Source organism: Patagioenas fasciata, chromosome 20 (genome assembly GCF_037038585.1).
Source record: "Patagioenas fasciata isolate bPatFas1 chromosome 20, bPatFas1.hap1, whole genome shotgun sequence".
NCBI lineage: Eukaryota > Metazoa > Chordata > Aves > Columbiformes > Columbidae > Patagioenas > Patagioenas fasciata.
The window spans coordinates 3,358,452-3,376,767 of NC_092539.1; the positions used below are offsets into that span (position 1 = coordinate 3,358,452).

At 45.5% G+C, this 18,316-nt stretch overlaps 1 protein-coding gene across 14 annotated transcripts in view; it reads left to right on the top strand.

Moving 5' to 3' along the window:
- The window catches only part of CACNA1B (calcium voltage-gated channel subunit alpha1 B), a 279,142-nt gene that overhangs the window by 164,931 nt on the left and 95,895 nt on the right, over positions 1-18,316 (top strand). For all 14 annotated transcript variants that reach the window (XM_071817478.1, XM_071817476.1, XM_071817466.1 and 11 more), the window contains 4 exons: positions 3,297-3,428; positions 4,282-4,354; positions 7,776-7,893; positions 13,671-13,738. In XM_071817478.1, the coding sequence (XP_071673579.1) occupies positions 3,297-3,428; positions 4,282-4,354; positions 7,776-7,893; positions 13,671-13,738 (391 nt within the window). The remainder of the gene's footprint in view (positions 1-3,296; positions 3,429-4,281; positions 4,355-7,775; positions 7,894-13,670; positions 13,739-18,316) is intronic.

Here is an 18,316-nt window from a genome sequence, read left to right on the forward strand (position 1 = left end):
CAGGTTTGGCTACCCTTGGGCTCCACAGTGCAGCGATGGGCTGCACAAGAACATCCTGCTTTTCTTTGTTTTGAATCTTAAACCAAAAATCTTCTGAGATTTTTTTATTTCTTATGGTGAGAGAAAAACATTCCTTATATATTTTCTAAGCGCCATCACTGTCCTTATCTGCTGCTGATCTGGTGGTAGTTCCATAAGTATATTTAGGAAGTGTTAAACTGAGCTAACCTGATTATTGCCAGATACTAAATGCCGGTGCCTGAACCAGCGTGTTGACACAAATATGAAGTGTCGTGTTGCTGCCTGTGCTGTGTCTGCTCTGGGAACGTCTGAGATTTTCAGTCTTGAGCCTGTGAAGTTGAATTTTCACTGAAGCTGGGTTGCCACAGCTTTTCAGTTGTTTTCGTGAATCACGTTAATGTGTGCTGGCGTTAGCCAACAGCTACTGCACGGTTTATAAACCCATCCAGAGCAATTTCTGCAGGGTTTCAAAATAGGAGTGTGGAAATTGGTGACACGTTTGGGTGCTCCTGCTGTTGTTTTCCACTTTATTTATTATTATTTTTAAAATTTTTACACTATTTTACACAGTACCTCCTCAGATGTTCCCTCTTTCCATCACTCTCTTACTTGTTCTTGACTTGAAGTAACAAAAGGAGGAATGGCAACTCCCTCCAAGAAAACCCAACTGGATAAAGCATAGGTTGTCACACTTGAACAAAAAAGGAATTTGAAGTAATTAGGTACTTTTGCAGCTATTCAAAATCATGGGTTTGTTAGCTCTGTAGGGTCTGCTAATTGATATCTGTTAATCGTGATGGACATCCAAGATTTATAAGTGAAACTGTGTCATTTGTTGTACCATATGATAAAGGGGTTGGAAACATAAAGTTTTGTTAAAGTCCAGCTAAAGAGGTGGGCACCTGCTCCAAAACCATCTCTTAGTTTACATTTGCACTACTCTTATTTATGGAAAACTACAGGTTTTGTAGTAAATTCATAACAATTAATTCTTAGCAGTTAATTTTATCCAGAGCTACTGAGATCTAGTGTATCTGGTCATGTGTTGTGATTTTCGGTTGTTCAGGATTTTGGCCAGCATAATAAAAGGTAGGAGCCTGAGATTTGACTTAATAAAGCGAATAATGGAGTAAGTTGAGTGCTCTCCCCGTTTTCAGGACAGTGAGTGAAGTTTTCACCCCCACCCCACGATGCTGGAGTTCCCTTGACCTATTTAGGTGGATATTTCCCCTGACATAGTGTTACTATGTTTAACAGAAGCTTGGGTAATTGATGGTAATAGATCTTCTGATTGGTATGTCCCAAATCAGTGTGACCGCAGATGGCAATGGTTAAAAAGTTAAGTTAGAGCTGGGCTAAAAGGTGAGAGCAGGATGTGGTACGAGGGGATGCAGCCTAAGAGGAGCTAAAATGCAGCAAGGAGAAAACAGCTCCATGTGTTTTCCTCTTTGTCCTGACAGAAGTGAATGGGCACTGGCATTTCTAGAGATGCAACTTATGTCCTGGTGCTCTGTAGCCTGACATATTTGGTGCTGAGCTATTCCAGGACAAGACAGAGCTTCCGCGTGTATTTTGTGTCTGGTTGTGTTAACTGTAATGTGCAAAGCCCTGGCTTGTGGCAGATTTTGCCTGAAGCTGCTGTGTCAAGCCGGGGAGGACTGTGTGAGGAGCAAACCCTTCCTGCTCTCCAAGGAGAGCAGCTCAGCCCCTCTTGCTTAGGGGCTCACGCCGAGCAGGTCTGGCTGCAACTTTTTTAATGGAAGATTTTCTCCTGAGAGACCAGAGTTTCTCCTGAAACCTCTGTCACTGTGTTATGGATGTAACTTTTCTTGGAATGACTGCAATGAGGGCACAAGGTCCTGCTTCTCCTGGGATGGATGTGCCTGTGTCGTCCTCAGCAGAGAAACATGGGGTGATTCAGTCTGCCCAGCTACACCTGCGGGAAGGAAGAGGAGGAAAATGAAGACAAAGAGAAAAGAAAGGATGGTGTTTCTGCTCTTCTGACTCAAACTTGGAGCTTTTCTCCCCACCAGGAGATCAGACAAATCCCTGGACTTCCTTCTGCTGGGTACCCAGGGAGGAGCTTGGTGTGTGGGTCTGTCCCAAAACTGCACCAGAGGACGTGCAGGTAGAGGATGCTGCTGCCAAGAGTGACCTCGGGATGGCAGCTCCAAGCACCAGGTGGTGAAACGAGAGAGGTCACTGGAGAAAAAGAGAGACAAGTTTCCTCCCGTGATCTCAGACTCAAAACTTTTAACAGAGGACACGTGAAATGACTCTAAATCACTCGTTTCCCACCGCCTGCTCCAGCCCCGTTGTTCCGCATGCCCGTCTGTCCAAAAGGAGATTGTCAAAGAGCTCCTCTGCTTAATAGCTCTTTCTGCATTTTCTGATTCATTAGTTTTCCTAATATAAATGCTCCCTGCCTGCTCTCAGCAGGGCAGTAAGGCCAGGAACGAAAGCTATTTGTGAGCACCCTCCCCGCACACCGTCACTCCATCACTCTGTGTGCCTGACATTGTGCCAGGGGACAAAACAGCAAACTGGCTTCAGTAGCCAGCCAGATGCAACTTGGACGTGTCAGTGGTTGAGCCGAGCCATCCCCTCTTCTCATGTTGGAGTTAAGGTCCTGGATTTGTTTTCATCCTCCAAGGGTGTTGCTTGGTCTTGGATGCTGAAACCCTGTGGTTGAAATGCCCCACACTCAAGGCGTCGCTGGGCATGAATGTGGGTGTTAAATGTGGGCAGAAATGTTTAAACATGTGGGAGTTTAAGTCCACATGTGAATACTGGCATTGAGTAAATTGGAAGGACATGAGGCAAAGATGTTCTGGTGGAAATGAGGTGTTTATTCCTGATTTGTGTCTAATGAAGGGAGAGTTCACCATCCCCACATTCAGTCTCACCTTGATGATATCAATAAATCTATGGTTTTGACACCCCTGCTGGCTGCTGTGCTGGATAAGAAGATGCAAAAGGTTGAAATCTATACCAGGAAGGGGGTTAGTGAGGAATTGAACTGAACATCTCACTGCAGACGACTGCTCTGCATGAGCACACATGCACAAGGCTGACCATCTCTGCCCTTGCAATGCTACAACAGGCTCTGCCCTGCAGTGAGCTGTATTTTCCCATTATAGAGGGGAGTTAAATATGCTGATATTCCTTGCCATTATTTTTGTTTTTTTCTAATAAGAAAACATATCATATTAGTTTTTACCTAAGCCCTTTCTCCCACTCACATTGTCTCTTGGCTGCTCTGGTCTCTAACACAGGTACTGGAATTCCCTGAGGAATCTGGTGGTCTCCTTGCTCAACTCCATGAAGTCCATCATCAGTTTGCTCTTCCTGCTGTTCCTGTTCATCGTGGTGTTTGCTTTGCTGGGGATGCAGCTCTTTGGAGGACAGTAAGTCTGATCAGTCCTTGTCCTACCAGGGCTTATGTGAAAGCAAGCAGGATGAGGGGAACAATGGGGGCAAGGGCTGCAGGGCTCATGATATTCTCATCCTGAGTGCAGATGTCAGCCCTGGGCTGCTGAGATGTGATCTCTGGTTTATAGGAGAATAGTTCCTGTTCTGGTGTTTTTCCTGGAGCTGAATTCTTAGAGTCACAGAACAGTCTGGGTTGAAGGGACCTTCAAATCTCCCTCAGTGCCCCCCCTGCCATGAGCAGGGACATCTTCACCAGCTCAGGTTGCTCAGAGCCCCATCCAGCCTGGCCTGGGATGTCTCCAGGGATGGTTCATCCACCACCTCTCTGGGCAACCTGGGCCAGGCTCTCACTGCCCTCAGGGCCAACAATTTCTTCCTTATATCTAGTCTAAATTTCCCCTCTTTCAGTTTTAAAACATTACCCCTTGTCCTATTGTAACAGGCCCTGCTATTTTATCTTAAAAAAATAAAATTAAATGACTACTAAGAAGGTAACTTCAATTGACTTTCACACTTGAGAACAAAAACTTATTGGAATGGTTTGTTCCACAGAAAGCATTTGAGATTTTGATTGCTCTTTTTAATTGCGGATGAAAATGAATTTCAAAGCATCAGAGTTTTCTCCAGGAGTAAAATTGAGTTTCTGCTAATAGTTCTGTTAAGCATCTTCTCAGAGATGCTGTGTTTCCCACTGCGCTTGCCTGGGGTGTTTTTTATTGCCAGGTGGAACAAATGTTGCTCTCTGACTCAGGTTACAGGGTATTACAAACAACTCTCCTGCAGTCTGGTACCTTATTGCTCTTGTTTTTATTTCCTTATTTTCTCTAGATTCAACTTCCAAGATGAAACACCAACCACGAATTTCGATACCTTCCCTGCCGCCATCCTCACAGTATTCCAGGTAAAGCTGTCGCTTGTCCTGAGTGAGCATTAGAAAATACTTTCCTGGGCGTCCCTTCCTGCTTATGAGATCCCCAAATATCTGTGGAATTTAGGAAAGAGGGAATCCTTCCTCCTTGTGAGTTTTGCTGCATTTGACCAATCAATGCGTCATTAAAAATCAGTGCAGTAGAATTAAGGAAAGCAGGAAATATAGAAATACATAGAAAGAAATATATATAAAAATATATTTCCTGTATTGATAATATAAAATGTATATTGATATAATAGACGTTTCTGGGCCGAGTTTAAAGGCTGTGCGTGCCCAGGCTGTCGCCTGCTTTACCCCCAGGGCTGGACGCTGCGGTGACAGCACCGGCACATGCTGCAGAAATCGTCCCGTCTGAAATCCCAACAGCCCCTGTGTGGTTGACCTGTTCCACTTTCTCCTCTGGTTGCCATAATTTAACGAGGAGAGAGCCCCGAGGCAGTAGGGAAATCATGTAGCATCTTCCACAGTAATAGCTCAAGATAAGATAATGCTGGATGAGAATTACAATCAGTGGGGGAGTACGGGAAGAGGCATCAGCCTTGGGCGTGTTCGCGTGATGGTAGGAAGGAGTTGTAATTCTGGCAGACGCGGTGCTCGGATTTAAGAGCCCTGTTTTGCAGCTGCTCCCTGTGTGCCTTTTTTAAAACAGTTATTTCAGGTGTTTCAGGAGAGAGCTGGGGATGCTGCATCCTGTGCTGTGTGCAGGTAACACTCAGGTCACTGGAAAACCACCTGGCATTAAGTTCTACTATATATATATTGTCCTATACAAATGGTCAACATGGACTTGACCTGAGACTTGACCCCAGATCCAACTAGATCTCAGCAAGGCTTAGATTATGTATTTCAATGTCCCTCCCAAAAAGGGTTAAAAACATTGAGCTGATGGCAATTTTTGGATTAAAACAGAAAAAGAGTCTAAAAGAAAATGTGTCCTGTGACCCCCGCATAAGCAGCTTCCTCTGGGTCTTGCTTCTCTCCAGATGTAAAGCAGGTTCAGTGGTACTTACCTCGCAGGATATTGCAAATCATGGTAGATTAGTATTTGCATAGTATTTTAGCAGTCATCAAAGCAAGGGCTTACAGAAACCTAAAGGTATTGCCACGGAGCCGGATCTGAACCCCGGGCAGGCTCTGGATATGAGCATCTGGACATTTTGATGTTATTGTGCTTTGGGACTATAGCTATCTCTTGAGAGTACTTAACTGAAATATTTCCTTTCTATTCCTGAGATAAATACTCCTGTAACGTAGTGGCTGTGGGATGAAGGCAAACACTGTTGGTTTTATGATGTATGTGTAAAACATCAGAGCTACGAATTAAAACCTTCAGCACCGAATTAACTCAATGCATACTTGCAGAGGGATTTTGATAACCACCCCGCTCCTCCCCTGAATTTCAAATATCGTGTCAACATTATTTCAATATGGGCTTTGGATCCTCTTCTAACCTCGTCTCCCACTAACTCAGGCGAGCCAGCAGGCTCATTTGGTTGCCGCTCTAATGAGCAGAGCAGCATCGTTCAGTGAACGCATTCGATGTGTTGAACAAATATAATAAAGCCAGATACACTGTGTTTGTCCCTGATGTTAAACAAAGCCTTCTGCAGCCTGCCTAGCCCATTTTAGTTCAGCAGAGCTGGCTGGATCACGATCCTCTGTCACGCGACTCCCAGGACACATTTTGTCACCCATGAGCTGGGTGAACTCAACACTGGGCGCAATGAGCCCCGCCGTCCCCAAATTCTCTTTGAACAGCATCACGTGTTTTTCTCCAGCTCCTGGCTCCCAAAAAGGTCTCTGTGAGCTCATTGCCAAACTATGTATATACAAAATAAAAACACAAACTATATATATATTCATATATATCTCCTTAGGCCATTAAAATTTCACAACAGCTCTTGAAAGCTGTTTTTATTCCATCACCTAGTGGCTCCTCCAAGCCTAAGTATTAAATGCTGAGTCACACTGGACAAAATGTGACTAAAAGCAGCTTTGGACCTGGGGAAAAACAAAATGTTTGGGCTTTATCTTGCTCCAAAGTCCTCAGTTCTTGCACCTCTCCCTCTGCAATGCTGTCCTTTCTCTCCGGTAGCAAGAAGTTCTTACAACATCCATAAACGGAGACTTTCTAGAGCAGGAAGGCTTATTTACTGCATATGTGCTGCTACCCAGTTGCTTAAGTAATTTTTCCAGCTAATGGGTGACAGCACAAACAGTGGGAAGGACACGGGTCCAAGTGTCTGTCCCCTTGCCAGGGCCTCAGAGCATCCTCGGCTCTGCCTGGGCAGGCTGGTTAGTTTAGACCATTTATCATTTTTTTCCTTTAAGTTTTTGTTCCACTTCCAAAATAACACAGTTGGGTTTTGGAGCCCAGACCCCAACCTGCTGGACTTGTTTATGTGCAGCCCGTGATTTGTGATACATTCAACTCCCAGTCTTCTGCAGGGCATAGGAGCGTTCCCAATGGGTCCCTTTCCACAAATGTTTGAGTGAATAGGAATTACTTTGTGGTTATTCCCAGAAAGCAGGAACAGTTGTGAATTCATGGAGATTACGTGAATGCAAGTTTGCGAACAGTGTTTTCCATAACTGAATGACAGAGCTGAAAGCCTAGTGCCCTGGTTCAAATTCTCCAGCGTAAATCTAGAGTAACTCCAATGGTGTGGGTCAGGCTTGAGCTGAATTAGTTGAGACTAGATGCTGCATTTCGGAAACAGGTTTGTGTATGCACTGTATGTCCTTGTGTCTAAACTTACTCTCAACCTATTGCTGTCATCAGCAGCCACCCTGCAGCAAGAAATTTTCTCCCTGTCAGCAGATGACAACTAGTCTGGAATTTGCGATTGTTTCGAGCATGTTGTATGCACGTGGGATTTGATTACTACAGCACACAGCATGCTTTGACCTTTTTTTGTTGATTGCTTCTACTGAACACAAAGATAACGTGCTGTTTAGGAATTTGAGCCCCATACCTCATTGGGCAGGTTTTAACGTACTAAAAGTAACTGTTGTGTGACTCTCCCAGGGTGGGCAGGTGAAGTGCTGAGTGTTGCTGTGTTACAGTCACTGGTGAAGAACAGGAAGGGCAGGCTGTTCAAATGAGTGCACAATTAGCATCTCGCCTACTGAGTCTTAGATCTTTTCAGTTCTTATGATAAATTTTTCTGTTATTCCTGTGCTTGCTGATTATCTGTGACACCTCCCTGGGGCGCCTGTTCCAGTGTCCAGCACCCTCTGGGTGAAGAACCTTTTCCTCATGTCCATCCTGAACATCCCCTGGCACACTCTCCTGCCTTTCCCTCCCATTTCTTAGCACCCCCAGACCTTCCCTGCTTTGTCTTTCCTTTGGGTCACACTTTCTTCTTCTCTCTCGAACTTTGCTGTGCAGATCCTGACGGGAGAAGACTGGAATGCCGTGATGTACCACGGGATAGAGTCGCAGGGTGGTGTCCGCTCAGGGATGTTCTCCTCCATTTACTTCATCGTCCTGACGTTGTTTGGTAACTGTATCCTTACACGTTGCCTTGTGGTGGTGACACAGGGTGCCACGCGCCCTGCCTGGGCTGCTAGAGATATCTAGTTTTGTTTAAATTCTCATACCCACATTTATGCCTTTAAAAACCATTGGTATAGCTCCTTAGAACACTGGTGTGGCCAGCAGGACCAACACAGTGACCGTCCCCGGTCCTGGTCACTGGTGAGGCTGCACCTTGAATCCTGGGGTCAGTTTTGGGCCCCTCACGCCAAGAAAGGCCTTGAGGTGCTGGAGCGAGTTGAGAGAAGGGAACGGAGCTGGTGAGGGGCTGGAGCACAAGTGTGATGGGAGCGGCTGAGGGACCTGGGGGGTTCAGCTGGAGAACAGGAGCTGAGGGGAGACCTTCTGATCTCTGAACTGCCTGAAAGGAGCTTGGAGCCAGGGGGGGTCGGGCTCTGCTCCCCAGGAACAGGCGCCAGGAGCAGAGGAAACGGCCTCAAGTTGCGCCAGGGGAGGTTGAGGTTGGATCTGGGAACAATTTCTTCTTTCCCAAAGGGCTGTTGGGCATTGGAACAGGCTGCCCAGGGCAGTGCTGGAGTCACCATCCCTGGAGGGTTGGACAGACGGACATGAGGTTCTCAGGACATGGGGCAGGGACAGGGGTGGGTTATGGTTGGATTCAATGATCTTGAGAGTCTCTTCCAACCAAAATGAGTCTGTGATTCTCTGATCAGCACCCATGGACTGCCTGGTAGGACTCTGGCTCTTTGTTTTGCATGAAATCTCCTCATTAGCATGAGGAACCGGGATGAGGACCAGCAGGGCATGCAGCGTGTGAGCTGTCCTTGACACACCAGTGTGTTTCTGTGGGATTTATCCTGTTAACAGGCACCGTCAGAGCCAGAGCAGCCGTGTCACTGAGCCTGGCTCCATAGCTGTGCTCAGACATCGGCTCATGGGGGGCAACGTGCTCCCTTCTAGAAAACAGGAGGCCTTGGAAAACTGGGTCGGTAGAGAGCTGGGAGGGAGGGACATCTCAAAATCCTCAAGGCTTGGCATTTGGAAATGAGATTAAGCTATAATCAGGCTTGACAGCAGGGCTGAGAGACTTTCAAACTTAGAGCAGCCAAGACGGAGCATTTTTGAGGAGCAGGATATAAATTCCCTTCTTCCACCTTTAATTCAAAGAGGGGGCTTCTCCCTTGTCCTTTAGTTTTCATGAAAAGGGAAAGAGCGGGGGATGTTGAGAGGAGGGAGTAAGGACCAGGTTCACCTCCTGCCACTGCCATGAATCTGGGGTTTGCCCCCGCTTGCCCTGGCTCAGTGGTGAGTCGAAACAGTCTGTGTTCTCCCCAAATATCACCCTGGCAGAGGGCAGCTGTCTTGCTTTCCCTTCTGCTGTCCTAGAAGACTTTTTCCACCAACTTCTAGCGACCAGAGTTATAAACCTGAAGTAAATCTGTTAATTTATATGGTGATTTACATCTGTGTTTGTGAATTAGAAGCTTGGCCCAGATTGTTTTGGTAGAAATTCAGTCTGAGAGCATCAACTGCTTTCACAGGGAGCTTGTAAGAGCCTTTCTGTATTGCACGTGAACCCATTTGCTTTAAGGGAGAGAACTGAGGCTGGAGTGTGTGGTGGAGAGCGTGGGGTTAAATCTTTCCCTTGTCTCTTTACCGTGGGAATTGCAGCAGTAAACCCCCTAACGCTTGCGCTGGTATTTCAGGCAGTGTTGCAGTAAGGTCAGTGCTACCCCTGCTTGTCACCAGCTCTGGTTTTGATGCCGAGAGCAAGCAGCAGGCAGTCATTTATCTCTGAGGGACAGCTGAACTGTGTGACTTACCAAGGACTTAACTTATCATAAACTGTCAAAACATAACCAGGAATGTCTGAAAATAAAGTGTAGTTTGCCAGAAAAGAGTCGTTTGGCATTTTTGCGGGTAGTTAAATAGTCATTAATGTCACTGATGTTGCAGTGCCCCAGCAATGTTAGGGACAGGTCGGTGTATGGGGTGAGGTATATGGCTGAGTCTCGGGGTCTTCCCAAGGAGAACCCCAGAGCCCAGCAAATGTCAAGAGGCCACCCTATAGAGAACAGTTGTTGATCTCATTAATTATAGATCAATGTGAACTGTCTTTTCTGCTCTAACTTGGGAATTCACAAACATCTCCCTGCTCTGCCTTGCAGAACGCCCTCCAAAAAGCTTTAAAAATGTACTTGTTTTATGCAATTTATTTTGTTTTATTGTATCTCAAGTGTGGATTTGCCACCAGCTCTCCCCACGCAGTTGTTCATTGTGACTGAATTTCCTAAGTGGATCTTTTTGTTTTCATTTTCTTATATCACTACAGTTGAAAATAGTCCAAGCCCCTTCTGGATGCTGATCAGCTTTTGCATTTTGTTTCCTCTGCTTGGAGGGGTTTTCAGTTCCTGAAGGTTGGTGTTTGGTGAGGCCATTTTTAAGAGTTTAGGAACACTGGATCAAATCTTGTTAGCGAATTGGCATAGGTGGTTTTTGGTCAGCTTGCAAAACCTGCTCTTTTTATACATGAGGGGTCTCCTTATTTTTCCCCCAGAGCTGCTTGGGGTATTGTGGTTGTTCTTTTCCATTAAGAAGAAAGGTGGGTGGGTGCCGACTTCCCTTGCTTCTCACTACAGCTCAGTTATTTCTTTGAATCCATTTACTTTTGCAAGGGGCTATCACAGGAAAAGATCCAGAAACTTTTGTAGAATCATAGAATGGTTTAGGTTGGAAGGGGTTGCCTTGACCCATGTGCAGGACCTTGCACTTGGCCTTGTTGAACTTCATGACGCTTGCATGAGTTCCACCTTCCAAGAATGTCAAGGTCCCTCTGGATGGCATCGCTCCCACACCACACAGCTTGGTGTCATCCATAAATGATGTTGGTTTTGGAAACTGGAAACCTCTTGCGTTATGTTCCCAGTTCCAGAAAGTCTGCATGGAGCCAGACTTCCACATCTGAACTGGTTTAATTGAAGTAGTATGATTAGAGTAACAGCAGGATTTGGCCCGTTTTCTAGGAAATTACACCATGCCTGCATTCATTGTTATCCAGTTAATTGATAAACTGAGGCATCTGTGGGCGGGGGGACCTGGACCAGAGGCTGGAGTCTGGGTGATATTTGGGAGTCTCCGAGCTCTGCACAAAGGGCTGATGGACCTTTTTGGGGGCAGAAACACCCTTGTCTACCAGACAGTGTCTGCCTGGAGATGGATCAAAACAGCCTGATCTGTTAAAAAAAAAAAAGAGAGATTAATTATATTTCCAGTGGTTGATTATGTTACACAAGACATTTTCAGCATGTGTGTGTAGGAGGCAGGGGTAGGAAGACAGTTTTATTGCCGAGACATTTATTCCCAGAGCAGGAGGCTTGGAAGAGTTTCCAATGTGTTGGAAACATCCCAGAGGAAAAAAACCCAAACAGCCGGCACCCCGGCGGTGCCACAGGCAGCGGTGCCTGAGCCTCCCTGCCCTCACCCATCTTCTCTGTCCGCACCCCATCTTCTCTGTCCGCACCCCATCTTCCCTGCCTGCACCCCCTGCCCACAAGTGATAGCACAACCCGTGGTTCAAAGGAAAAAGGGAAATTAGTATCTTTGCAGATGAAAAGTTGATGGAGCTCTGACTTTAGCACGGGAGGGAGGTGATTGTTTCAGTGTCATCTTTTCCTTTGTCTTGTTCTTTATCTGCTTGGCTTAGTGGGATTAAGGTTCTCCAGCCCTGAGCTCCTCTCTGTCCTACTGGAACAGAGGAAGGAGTAGTTGATGGGCATCACAGTTCAAAACTCCATCTGTCCCAACCTCCATCTTCCCGTGATATAAACCTCCGTTCCATGTTACATCACACAGAAAACCTGATGAGTGACCTGGTCTTTGCCTGGAGAAACCCTGGGATTCTGTGTCCCTTGCCCTGCAAGGCTGGGTGATCTGGATGCAGATGTATCCTGAGAAATTAAAATCCAGCTCCTACTTCCCCTGTCCCAAGCAGAGGCTCCAGTTTTGATAGACATCCGGGCTCTGGAGACACTCATCTCAGTGGGGATTAGAGACATGAACATCTTGGCTGAATTATGTTTGGTGAAAGCTCTTGAGAGGGAAAGCAAAGAGCCCTTGAGCTGGTTGTTTTGGGCTGGTTTTGGTCCCTGGGAAGTCTTTTGAAGCTGTGCCAATATGGGGCAACAGCTCCCCAGCCAGCAGTGCCCGCAGGCTGCTGGAGCAGGAGGGTTTCTGGGCAGGCTCCTGTTCGACAGAGATGATGGTGGCGGATGAATCAGCCTCTTTGTATAGAGAAACCCCAGGTGCCTCCTTCAGGCATCCTTCTGGGAAATGGAAAGCAATCAGAGGGGCACTGAGGTTTCCCAAAATCCCGGTGTGGGTTTGCCAGCATGGCAGGAGCTCACATCTTGCCTCTCCTCCCCTGCTGGAGTGATCACCTGGCTCCCCCAGCACGCTGCCCTTGTCCCTCGGTCCCACCTTTGCCGCAGCGTTGCTTTGGGCATTGCTTCCAACTCACAGCCCAAAACGGGGACAGGTTAACCCACCAGAAAATAACTGGATTAGTTGCCTAAAGCTGCTGCACTCAGCGTATGGGGATCTGCATCTGGTCCCAGACTGGGATGTGGCTCTGGTGAGGTCAGTGTGATACAAACATGATATCACTCACAAGACAACTTCATTCTCATCTGCGTTCATTTTTAGATGAGCAGTCATAGCTTTACACTTTTATGGAGTAAGTCTCCTGTCACCAGGTAATGTGCAAGAGCAAAGGGGTTTTCTTCTTGCAGAGTAGTTTAGCCTTGTGTTTGCTTTGCTTGCTCTGCTTTATATGCAAAGGTATCTGATTTACAGTTGTTCTGGGGCTGTTTTGCAGACGCATAGCTGGAATAACAACAATAAAATATATGAAGGGACAAGTAAGAGCTGAAATTGTTAAGTGGGAAAATGAAAATAAAAGATGAATAAATAACGATAGGGAAATGTTAGGTCCTAGTGATAGAAGGCAGTGCTCTGCAGAGAGGCCCAGGCTTGCGTGGGCACTGGCGGTTGTTTCGCTGGGCTGTGTGCGATTTGGCCTGGACTAACGGCCCATTTTAATGAGCAGAGCTCGTTAGCTGGGGCTGGGTGTCCTGCTAACAGGCTCTGCTGTAGCTATGCTCTGCGGGATGCTGCAGCATTCAGGATAGAGGATGTCCATGGCGGCCTAATTGTCATATCGACTTGAGTGTGATAAGTCATGATAGTTTCCTCCCAACAGTATGTAATGCAGCTGTGACCTAAGCTTAACTTTTTCGTGGTTCCCAATGTCTTTATATAGTTATATCTTTATATTACGCAAATGTTGGCTTTAAATTGTCTGTTTTTCAGGAAATCTACCAGTTGTCCTTTTAAGCAAAGGGGAAATATGAAGATTAAACGTTCTCTGTGTGTATGGGCAGGAGTGCAGGTGTGGATTTTCAGATTTTCTGGAATGAAAAACCAGGGGCTGTCAACATTCTGGGACCCCCATGTGGTCCCATCCCGGTTGCACGCACAGTGCTGTAAATAAATCCCATCTGCTCAGCATGTGTGTGTCCTCGCCAGGGATTTTTGTGGGCAAGAGGCAAATGGGCGTCCAGCACCTGCAGAAGTGGATTAAAAATGAAGACAAAGCAGTGATGCAAGGGGTCAATCCATAATATATTGATGATTGTACGTGGGGAAAGAGGGGCAGTGGCAGCAGAAGGGGAGCAGTTTTTACTCTATTTGCTGTATGAAGATTATTTTTCCTTAGCTATTCCCCAAAAGATACGCTTCTCAATGTCTTCTTGGCCATCGCTGTCGACAATCTGGCGAATGCCCAAGAGCTGACCAAGGTATGCACAAGATTTCTGTTCCTTCAAACCTAAACCACAGCCACTGGGTCTAAAGCGCATGTTACCGACCCCTCCCGACACCCCGAGAGTTCCTCCAGAGTCTGTTCGTGCGCTCTTTATTTATCACTTTGCATTGCGGAGGGACCTGGAGGTTTATTCTTATTCAGGTTTGTTTCATTTCAGGCTTATTCCAGTGAACTATTTCATGTTCCTTAGTTTTGTTTTATCATGGAGCGGGCAGTGGGGTTTGCTCATCCCGCTGCTGCAGGGGCATTCGTAGCATTTGCTGTTCTCAAGAGCAGAGGTGAAGCAATTAACAGGTTTCGGCTGATGTGAAGCTGAGGCACGGGGAAACGCAGGTGCTGTATTGCTGCTTTTGCTGTCTCATACTAATGTTTCATATCTTGCTGAGCTTTGGGATGAATCAAAGCGTTAACTTTCTCCAGTCAGCTCCCTGGAAAACAGCTTGCAGAGGCTGTTGTGAATACACAGCGAAGATCCGCTCGTCTCTCCCCAGGTGCAAGAGCGATCTGAGGCACAGGCAGGAAGGCAGGTCCTGGCAAGAGGTGGAAATGGCACCAACGTAATTCTGTGTGCAGATTTACTATGTATTGGAGCATTCACTGTGGAAAAAATCTTACAGCCTCACTATTGCGCAGGGAGGATTGCAAATGCAGCAGTTTGGATTGGTATTATTCCACACTTTTGATTTCTCGTTGCAGCACACTCAGTTGTATTTATGAGGCAGTATTAGGTTTTGTTTGCACATTTCTAGCGCGTTCCCGCTGAGCGCATAAAACCACGCACAGCCCATTGCTGCGCTGCTCCATCGCCGTAAGTCACAGTGACCGGCTGGTGGCAAAAACAGCACTGTATCCACCTTAGCACTTGTATTTTATAAGCCTTATATACTCCATATAGGGTGAGAGGATCACTAACCATGTGCTTATGTGGCAGCAGACAAGGGTGTTTTCTCTTCTTGGAGTTGTAGGAAGGTGCAGTAGTTGATGGATACGCCATGTAACTCTACAGTTGAGGGACACTGGAGATTTCTAGGAGTTTCCTACCCCGCTCCAGCTGCTGAAGACCAAAGCAGCCAACCGTTCCCAGTTTTTCCCTTACAGCAGCTCAGCTGTTTCTGTTCTTTCCAAAGCCCACAGAAATCTCACATTGTGGATCCTCCCAGCCTTGTCAGGAGAGTTATGGGCATCCCTCGTGTGTTCTAAGAAAGAAGATCAGCCCCAGCACAATTCTTGGATAATAATGCTCATCCTACTTCTTTCTTAATCCTTTTAGTGCTTTCTTGTGAATATTTCAGCAGCTGACTGAGACGGTTAGAAACCTGACTTTGGAGGTGTTTATAAAGTATAATTAAATATTGATGGATTCAGCAGCACTGCCAAATCATAAAGCTTCTGGAGAAACTCTTTTTTGCCTTAATTTTATTTATGATCCCCCCAAATCGCTAGGGCTTTCAAAAGAAGAGGAAAAAGATAAAAGTAATTCAATTATATAGCATACCTGGAGAATGAGGGGTTTATTGCTAAGTAAATATGATCATGCAAAACCAAAAATGGCCCGGAGATATAATTAAGTTACTCAGGAGTCAGTTGGTCTCAGGAGACTTTTCTTGACATTTATGCTGTAAAACTAATCAAGATCAGTGCTGCATGTAATGTGGGAAAACCATAAGCAGTTTGCAACTGCCTCTGTTTTAGAAAGCATCTTCAGGCTGTAATGTTTAAACCAACATGGCCAGTTGTGGATGCTAATTTGGACACGTTTTATTGTGGTATTTGAACATTTCTCAGTAACCTTAGCTGGGCCTTGTGACCTGTAATAGAAGTTATCATAATTGTAGTTATATTTAACTTAAGCTTGATCATCCACTGTCTGTTACAAAACTCACCAGTACTTTGGAATGACTCATTTTGGGGAAAGAAAAAAAAGAAGAATCAATCACCTTCTTTCCTTTGAATGTATAAAGAATCCATTCTCCAGCCTCTACCTCTCTCCCCCCAGGTCTCTCTCCTCCTGTGCTGGCTCTTCCTTATCATTGACTTAAACTCTGCCAATTTAATTTCCAGTGATTTATCAGAACTAGCCTGAATCTCTTTGATTACCTACCCTCTAGGTTTTTTCTGTATATTGGCAAGTTTTTCTTCTTGTTCACTTAGAGTGGAATGGAGTCTGGAGCAGAGGAGGCTTAGAGGTGAGCTCAGCACTCTCTAGAACGACCTGAAGGGCAGTTCTAGCCAGGGGGGATTGGGCTCTTCTCCCAGGCAGTCAGCAATAGGACAAGGGGGCAGGGGCTTCAACTCTGCCACAGGAATTGAGGCTGGAGGTGAGAAAGCAATTCTGTGCAGAGAGAGTGGTCAGCATTGGAATGGCTGCCCAGGGAGGTGCTGGACTCACCGGCCCTGGAGGTTTGTAAACTGAGATTGGCCATGGCACTTAGTGCCATGATCTGGTCAATGGACTGGAGTTGGAGCAAGGGTTGGACTGGATGATCTCTGAGGGCTTTTCCAACCCAGTCCATTCTGTGATTCTGTGAAAGTTGCACCCCAAATTTGCTTTTAAAATCGTCTCTCCACTGACCATCCCGTGATGTCTCTGGTGACACAGAGCAGTTCGTTCTTCATCCTCCTTATGCTGACATGTAAAGCTGCCATGAGCAACCATTTATTTCCCTAAATATCCTAAAGCACAAAGTGTGTTCTCTGATTTCTGTGCAATGCCAGCAATCCCTCAGAAAACAGTATAAAAACATGCAGTGTGGGATAGGAGGGCTGTGTGAATTTTATATAAAAATACACTAAAAATTTGAGAAATCACCAAAAGTAATGGACCGAAGTGGCAAAAAACAAAGAGTCTAAAGGCTGTGAAGACCCCTCCTTATTATTCCCAGTGGAGAGGGCTTTAATTGGGTGAAGTTAATAATGATGGTAGTGGCTGACAGAGAGGGACTGTTGGTGGGATGGATGGATGGATGGACATATGGATGTTGTCACAGCTCAGAGCTGGCCTCAGTCACCTGCTATCACACCCCTGTGTGCTTCCAGCAGAATAAGATGAGCCTGTGCCCCAGTGAGACCCCACAGGGTAAGGATCAGGTGAGACATCAATTAATTTTGTAGTGATCTGCAATCTCTGGGTAGAAGGAGCTGCAGAAATATCCTGAAGCAGTCACCTGCTAAAGAGTGTGCTTGTTCTGGCTTAGGGATGGCTGCATTTATAATGACAACAGGTATTTTCTGCTCGCTCTTTGAGATATCGGCTCCAACAGAATTACTGATGTGCTGGGGAGAATGGAGTTGGAGCTACAAATTGTAAAGAGATGGTAAAAGCTGCACCTGGTGCTTTAGAAGCACAGAAAGAAAAATTAAGAGCCTTTGAATGTGATTTTGACACTGGTAGGATCCTCAAGAGAAGAAACAACATGAAGATACCTGCGGAATGAAAGGAAACCCTTAAAAGCCTTTTAATTTGGGACCTTGTTCCTCAAAATGTTCATATTCTGCAGATACTCTTGACTTAGAGTAGGCTTCCAAATAATTGATAAATTTAATGGAAGTTGGCAGTGGAGAAACATTGACTTTGTATATCTGTTCACTGGGGCTTTTTTCGTGGCCTGTCTCAAGTTCTTCATTCACTACAGTAGGAATTTACTTGTTACAGGTTTGCTAATATTTGGAAAGAAAACCAAAAAGCTTTGCTGGTAGCAGATTTTTTATCAGTTTCCTATAATTTGTCTTTGAAATGAGAGGCGGAAAACAGTTTCAAAATCAGTTCAGTTGAAGCAAATAACACTGAAGTCAGAGCAAGGCGTTGTTTATGCATATGGTATTCAGGAAGGATAAATCTATATGAATTCCGATTTGAAAGCTCGCTGTCTTCCAGTCTGCTTTCGTTATTTTAAGCATCTCTTCACAGCATTACCTTTGAAGAGCAGAGGTACACCTGTGGCATTTCATACCGTTTGACAGATGAGGCTGTGATTCCTCTTGTCTTGGCATGTGGTTATTCCTTGAATACATGTGATGCTGATGTTGCCATCTCAGGGTCTGTGTTTATCCTGCCATGATTTTACTGTCAAATTTGACTGGCTAGGAAGTTCAAAAGAAGTTTAACCCAAATGACCATTGAAGATGGACTAGGCTGTTCCTTTGCCTTTTACCCTCATCTCATCGGTTAAGATCCTGTAGTGTGAATTTGAGTGCTATTTCTCTTATCATTACACCAGGTAGGAGGAAACAAATCACAGTTATACTCTGCAGGAACTTGTGATGTCAATAGAGGTTAAAAACCCCCATGATCTGGGGATATACAAAAAGTATGAACATAACAATCTTCTGATCTACGCTTGAGTCAACAAACTACTCTTTAATATGACTCTTCCTTTCAGTTTTGCCCTGTAAGAGATTCAACTGAAATAAGAGGAAATATCAGGGGTAAAACTGGTGTGAGCAGGACCAGTGAAATCCTGGAACTTAATGTTGTGGAAAAGTCCCATTGGCCAGAAGTCGTGAAGGATTTGGGAGCCTGTCTGATACATTTTGTTAGGACTTTAGAATGTTT